The sequence below is a fragment of the Zophobas morio genome, unplaced genomic scaffold (genome assembly GCF_036711695.1).
Source record: "Zophobas morio isolate AGI-343-1 ecotype UQ-CSIRO unplaced genomic scaffold, CSIRO_AGI_Zmor_V1 ptg001094l, whole genome shotgun sequence".
Classification (NCBI taxonomy): domain Eukaryota; kingdom Metazoa; phylum Arthropoda; class Insecta; order Coleoptera; family Tenebrionidae; genus Zophobas; species Zophobas morio.
In genome coordinates this window covers 24,676-32,238 of record NW_026973194.1, presented here as the reverse complement: position 1 = coordinate 32,238, position 7,563 = coordinate 24,676, and the positions used below count along the sequence as shown (strand labels likewise).

The 7,563-nt window shown below is 35.6% G+C and overlaps 1 protein-coding gene across 1 annotated transcript; it reads right to left on the bottom strand.

Annotated features, from left to right (window-relative positions):
- Positions 1-3,529: 3,529 nt before the first annotated feature.
- On the bottom strand, positions 3,530-6,874 carry LOC135122328 (uncharacterized; the record flags this gene model as incomplete). Its single annotated transcript, XM_064046527.1, has 2 exons — positions 6,009-6,874; positions 3,530-5,937 (listed from the first exon to the last, which is right to left on the bottom strand). Coding segments are annotated over exons 1-2 (3,274 nt in total), but the record flags the coding sequence as incomplete, so codon positions are not given.
- Positions 6,875-7,563: the final 689 nt, after the last annotated feature.

Genomic DNA, 7,563 nt, shown 5'->3' with positions numbered 1-7,563 from the left:
GTCACTTTTGAAGTGTTTTCTTGTACTTTTAAGCCAATCAGATACCCTACGGGCTCGGAAAGTGCAACGAAACCATCAAATTTTAGCTAGAAACTGTATTTTTGTCGATTTTTATTGAATTTGAACTATATTTCAACGTTTTTTGATGGTTCTGAGCCACCAAACACACTTAAAGCATGCAGAATCGACTCAGAATAGGAAAAGGAGACGTTTAGGTCAATTTTATGCATTCTGGCGTTCGTAGATACAAGAAAACTGTTAAAATTCTTCAGAAACGTCACTTTTGAAGTGTTTTCTTGTACTTTTAAGCCAATCAGATACCCTACGGGCTCGGAAAGTGCAACGAAACCATCAAATTTTAGCTAGAAACTGTATTTTTGTCGATTTTTATTGAATTTGAACTATATTTCAACGTTTTTTGATGGTTCTGAGCCACAAACACACTTAAAGCATGCAGAATCGACTCAGAATAGGAAAAGGAGACGTTTAGGTCAATTTTATGCATTCTGGCGTTCGTAGATACAAGGAAACTGTTAAAATTCTTCAGAAACATCACTTTTGAAGTGTTTTCTTGTGCTTTTAAGCCAATCAGATACCCTACGGGCTCGGAAGGTGCAACGAAACCATCAAATTTTAGCTAGAAACTGTATTTTTGTCGATTTTTATTGAATTTGAACTATATTTCAACGTTTTTTGATGGTTCTGAGCCACCAAACACACTTAAAGCATGCAGAATCGACTCAGAATAGGAAAAGGAGACGTTTAGGTCAATTTTATGCATTCTGGCGTTCGTAGATACAAGAAAACTGTTAAAATTCTTCAGAAACGTCACTTTTGAAGTGTTTTCTTGTACTTTTAAGCCAATCAGATACCCTACGGGCTCGGAAAGTGCAACGAAACCATCAAATTTTAGCTAGAAACTGTATTTTTGTCGATTTTTATTGAATTTGAACTATATTTCAACGTTTTTTGATGGTTCTGAGCCACCAAACACACTTAAAGCATGCAGAATCGACTCAGAATAGGAAAAGGAGACGTTTAGGTCAATTTTATGCATTCTGGCGTTCGTAATTACAAGAAAACTGTTAAAATTCTTCAGAAACGTCACTTTTGAAGTGTTTTCTTGTACTTTTAAGCCAATCAGATACCCTACGGGCTCGGAAAGTGCAACGAAACCAACAAATTTTAGCTAGAAACTGTATTTTTGTCGATTTTTATTGAATTTGAACTATATTTCAACGTTTTTTGATGGTTCTGAGCCACCAAACACACTTAAAGCATGCAGAATCGACTCAGAATAGGAAAAGGAGACGTTTAGGTCAATTTTATGCATTCTGGCGTTCGTAGATACAAGAAAACTGTTAAAATTCTTCAGAAACGTCACTTTTGAAGTGTTTTCTTGTACTTTTAAGCCAATCAGATACCCAACGGGCTCGGAAAGTGCAACGAAACCATCAAATTTTAGCTAGAAACTGTATTTTTGTCGATTTTTATTGAATTTGAACTATATTTCAACGTTTTTTGATGGTTCTGAGCCACCAAACACACTTAAAGCATGCAGAATCGACTCAGAATAGGAAAAGGAGACGTTTAGGTCAATTTTATGCATTCTGGCGTTCGTAGATACAAGAAAACTGTTAAAATTCTTCAGAAACGTCACTTTTGAAGTGTTTTCTTGTACTTTTAAGCCAATCAGAGACCCTACGGGCTCGGAAAGTGCAACGAAACCATCAAATTTTAGCTAGAAACTGTATTTTTGTCGATTTTTATTGAATTTGAACTATATTTCAACGTTTTTTGATGGTTCTGAGCCACCAAACACACTTAAAGCATGCAGAATCGACTCAGAATAGGAAAAGGAGAGGTTTAGGTCAATTTTATGCATTCTGGCGTTCGTAGATACAAGAAAACTGTTAAAATTCTTCAGAAACGTCACTTTTGAAGTGTTTTCTTGTACTTTTAAGCCAATCAGATACCCTACGGGCTCGGAAAGTGCAACGAAACCATCAAATTTTAGCTAGAAACTGTATTTTTGTCGATTTTTATTGAATTTGAACTATATTTCAACGTTTTTTGATGGTTCTGAGCCACCAAACACACTTAAAGCATGCAGAATCGACTCAGAATAGGAAAAGGAGACGTTTAGGTCAATTTTATGCATTCTGGCGTTCGTAGATACAAGAAAACTGTTAAAATTCTTCAGAAACGTCACTTTTGAAGTGTTTTCTTGTACTTTTAAGCCAATCAGATACCCTACGGGCTCGGAAAGTGCAACGAAACCATCAAATTTTAGCTAGAAACTGTATTTTTGTCGATTTTTATTGAATTTGAACTATATTTCAACGTTTTTTGATGGTTCTGAGCCACCAAACACACTTAAAGCATGCAGAATCGACTCAGAATAGGAAAAGGAGACGTTTAGGTCAATTTTATGCATTCTGGCGTTCGTAGATACAAGAAAACTGTTAAAATTCTTCAGAAGCGTCACTTTTGAAGTGTTTTCTTGTACTTTTAAGCCAATCAGATACCCTACGGGCTCGGAAAGTGCAACGAAACCATAAAATTTTAGCTAGAAACTGTATTTTTGTCGATTTTTATTGAATTTGAACTATATTTCAACGTTTTTTGATGGTTCTGAGCCACCAAACACACTTAAAGCATGCAGAATCGACTCAGAATAGGAAAAGGAGACGTTTAGGTCAATTTTATGCATTCTGGCGTTCGTAGATACAAGAAAACTGTTAAAATTCTTCAGAAACGTCACTTTTGAAGTGTTTTCTTGTACTTTTAAGCCAATCAGATACCCTGCGGGCTCGGAAAGTGCAACGAAACCATCAAATTTTAGCTAGAAACTGAATTTTTGTCGATTTTTATTGAATTTGAACTATATTTCAACGTTTTTTGATGGTTCTGAGCCACCAAACACACTTAAAGCATGCAGAATCGACTCAGAATAGGAAAAGGAGACGTTTAGGTCAATTTTATGCATTCTGGCGTTCGTAGATACAAGAAAACTGTTAAAATTCAATCAATCAATCAATCAATCAATTTATTGTGCTTAAATGTACACACATTTTACACTCGTCAAAATACAGAGATAACATAAATGTCATTTACAATGTTTGATAGTAATAAATCAAGAAAAGTTGTACAGAAGAAAGAAAACATTTAGAACATGATACACATTATTGCATGGATACATTGATGTCGTTCAGAAACTGATCATAGTTATAGTAGGCTTTGTTAATCAGAAAGTTTTTTACGACCTTCTTAAAATTAACTGTATCTAACTTTCTAATCGACTCAGGAAGTTTGTTGAAAAATTTGATACCCAAGTATTGAGTACTGTTCTGTGACGACTTTAAACGTATGTGCCTCAGACATAAGTTTTCCTTATGTCGTGTGTCGTATTCATGGTTGTCTTTGTGTTTGGAGTATGTGTTTATATTTAGTCTCAGATTGATCAAGCTGTTAAAAATGAATATGCAGGGCACCGTAAGAATTCTTAATTTTTGAAACATACGCTTACAATCATCTCTGTAGCCAAGACTTCCCACTATTCGGACTGCCCGTCTCTGTAATCTAAATATGTTCGTCATCATGCTTGAGTGACCCCATGCTAAGATACCATAACTTATATTACTATGGCATAATGCAAAATAAGCTACTTTTAATGTCTCTATCGGAAGCTTTCTACTTAGATTTCTCAACGCAAATATTCCTGTAGAAATTTTCTTAGCTAGGTTCTCACCGTGTGTATGAAACCTCATTTTTGCGTCTAGTGTTATCCCTAAAAAGTTTGTCTCTTTAACTATGTCTGTAGGTAGTGGGCCGGTGTTTTTTAGAGTGAATGCGACTTTAACCGTTTTATTTTTGTTTAGGGTTAGTTTGTTTGTTGTAAACCAATGAGTTGCCTTCAATTCTATTTCCTCATTGCGATTTAGGGCCTCTGCGAATGTAGCTTCATTAGTTAATAAGTTCGTGTCATCCGCAAATAGTACAGTTTTTGTGTTTAGAAAGAAGGGAAAATCGTTGATATAAATGAGAAATAATAATGGGCCCAGGACTGACCCTTGGGGCACTCCTAGTACCACTGGTAGCTTTTCCGATTCCCTGTTATTATGTCTTACTGACTGAAGCCTATTTACCAAGTAGGATGTTATCATGCTGCAAGCGAGAGGATGTAAATTGTAGCAGTATAACTTTCTTATTAGTTCTGAGTGGGAGACGCAATCGAAGGCTTTTGACAAGTCTAAAAAGCAACCGATGCTATATCTGCCGCGCTCTAGGCAATCTCCGATAAAACTTGTGAGATCAAGAATGGCTTTGGTTGTATCTCGACCTTTTCGGAAGCCGTACTGACTATTGGAGAGAACATTACCATCTTCAAGGAAGTTACTCAATTGGTCATAAAGTATCCTTTCTAGAATCTTAGAGAAGACTGGTAGAAGTGAGATCGGTCTATAGTTAGTAGGGTCGTTTCTATTACCTTTTTTATGGACTGGTATCACTGCAGCGATTTTGAGACAGTCTGGGAATGTTGTGGTCCTTATGCATTCATTTATTAATCTAGTTATTGGTGAAATGATGGTGTCTTTCATAGATTTAATAATATTGACGCTTATGTTATAACAATCTTTTGAATTGCTATTTTTTAGTTTGCTAATGGTGTCTCTAACAGCTACACTGGAGACTTCTGAGAAATTAAAATATTTAGAATTATTACAGTGCATGTTGCAGTTCTTAATAATTAAGTCAATGGGATCTTGAGTAGCTATAGGAAGTGTTTTTATTGAATTTGGCCCGATATTAGTAAAGAACTTGTTGAAATCGTCATTTGAAATTTCACAGTTTGCCTCACTACCTATCAATGAATTTTTATTTCGGTTGTTATTTATTACTTGCCAAATTGCTTTACTTTTATTATTCGATTTATCTATAAAACTCTTGGTGTAGTTTACTTTTTTTATTTTAATTGTTTCTTGATAAAGGTGTCGACATTTATTTCTAGCCTTTCTAGTCACGTCCGTTTGAACAATTTTATGAAACTCGTCAAGAAATGATAATTCTTCGCGTATTTTTCGCAATTCGTCATCAAACCACTTAATGTCCATTTTGCTATGGTTGGTTTGTTTCAGGATTTTTTCTGGGAAGGCAAGATTCATGTTGTCGATAATTTCCTTTATAAACAATGTAAACTTAGTATTGATATCAAGGGTTTTATCGTCAACAAAGTACCAGTCAGCTTTACTTATATTATTGTATAATTTACACTTGCCTAGTTTAGTAATCGGGCGGCACTTATAAGTAACATGTTTGCTCTTAGCGTCAGATACAGTTAATTTGAAGTCTATACCTAAATGATCAGACATTAGGCTATTGAACGGTTTTACACTATAGCTTAGAGTGTGAATGTTGGTAAAAATGTTATCAAGAGTATTATTGCCCCTGGTCGCGAATTTTACGATGGGATACAAGCCAAATTCAGTTAAGGTGTTACAAAGTTTTAGTTCTAGCATGCTATTAGTGTTGAAATGTATGTTAAAATCTCCACTTAGGATAACATTGTTTTTGACTACATCTATTGTATCCAGTACATCAACAATAATTTCACAAAACAGATTAAAATCACCAGATGGCGGCCGGTATATATTTATAACAATAAGTTTGCAAGAGTTGACTAGTGATGCTGAGATTTCACAATGATTTTCAATAGACATATTTTCCAGATTATGTAGAGTAGTATATTGTAAATTATGTGCTGCAAATAAGAGGGAACCTCCATAATTACTCAACTTACGGCAAAAACTGGATGCTACGTGCATATTTTCGATAGAAAGGTTGTCCACTTCCGCGTCGTTTAGCCAATGTTCGCAGATAGCCGCCAACGAGAAATTTCCCTGGTGTAACAGTAGTTCAAACTCTTGGAGTTTTGATCTAATTGATTGCGAATTAAGCACAAGGATTCTTAGCTCTTTAGTTGTTGTTGTCGGGGTGGGTGAAAAAACCTGTTAATTCGTGTTCCCTTAGGCCATATTTCCGATTTCATAACGGTTTCCAACTCATCAAAGTCCAAAGTTAGTTTGAAACTGGAATAGAGGTCCGGATACTTTGAATTCAATTTTTCGATATCAAATTCGTTAAGATAGGATTTCAGATGTTCTTGCATCTGTTCTTTAGTTGTTTTAGGAGATAATCTGTATACGTGAATATAAGCTTTTTTTGAGATAGCTTCCAGACGTGTAGTTCCAGGAAGAGATCCAATAACTGTTGATTTGAGTTGTCGTTTTTTGATTTTGGTATCAATAATAGGCTGATCCTTTTTTTCGTCAGAGGCTTGCTTAACCTTAGATTTATTCCAAGGAGTTGTCTTAGGTTTGTTATTGATGTTTGTTGTTATTAAGGTAGGTGGTTCCTTATCGTTGGTGTTTTTCTGAGCAATGGCGTTTGTTTCTCTTTTTTTTTCGTTGTTCGGTTTCTCGTTACCTTTAATGATGTTTTTGCTTGTGGTACCTGTAGAGGCTGCCATGGAAAGTTGATTATTTAGTAGCTGTATTTGCTGTCTTAGTTCATCAATAATAATGTCCTTTTGTTTTATTATGTACGTAAAGATTCTGAGGTCCATACCCGTGTTCGGCTGCTGTTGGAGACGATTAACTGCGTCCCAGAAGTCGGGGTCTGTCATTTCTGTAATGGTGTCTTCGTTTTCACAACAAGTAAAAGTTGTTCCATCGTCCGAGTATTTGGCAGAGTTCTTTGCACAGCTAGGATGAAATGGTTGCTGGCACTTTACGCATTTTACACTAGTCACTACTTTATTTTTGCACTTTTTACACAGCGCACTACTATCCGTGTCTGTGTTCTTTGTCGCCATCTTGATGAGCTCAGCAGAAAAAGAAAAATTCTTCAGAAACGTCACATTTGAAGTGTTTTCTTGTACTTTTAAGCCAATCAGATACCCTACGGGCTCGGAAAGTGCAACGAAACCATCAAATTTTAGCTAGAAACTGTATTTTTGTCGATTTTTATTGAATTTGAACTATATTTCAACGTTTTTTGATGGTTCTGAGCCACCAAACACACTTAAAGCATGCAGAATCGACTCAGAATAGGAAAAGGAGACGTTTAGGTCAATTTTATGCATTCTGGCGTTCGTAGATACAAGAAAACTGTTAAAATTCTTCAGAAACGTCACTTTTGAAGTGTTTTCTTGTACTTTTAAGCCAATCAGATACCCTACGGGCTCGGAAAGTGCAACGAAACCATCAAATTTTAGCTACAAACTGTATTTTTGTCGATTTTTATTGAATTTGAACTATATTTCAACGTTTTTTGATGGTTCTGAGCCACCAAACACACTTAAAGCATGCAGAATCGACTCAGAATAGGAAAAGGAGACGTTTAGGTCAATTTTATGCACTCTGGCGTTCGTAGATACAAGAAAACTGTTAAAATTCTTCAGAAACGTCACTTTTGAAGTGTTTTCTTGTACTTTTAAGCCAATCAGATACCCTACGGGCTCGGAAAGTGCAACGAAACCATCAAATTTTAGCTAGAAACTGT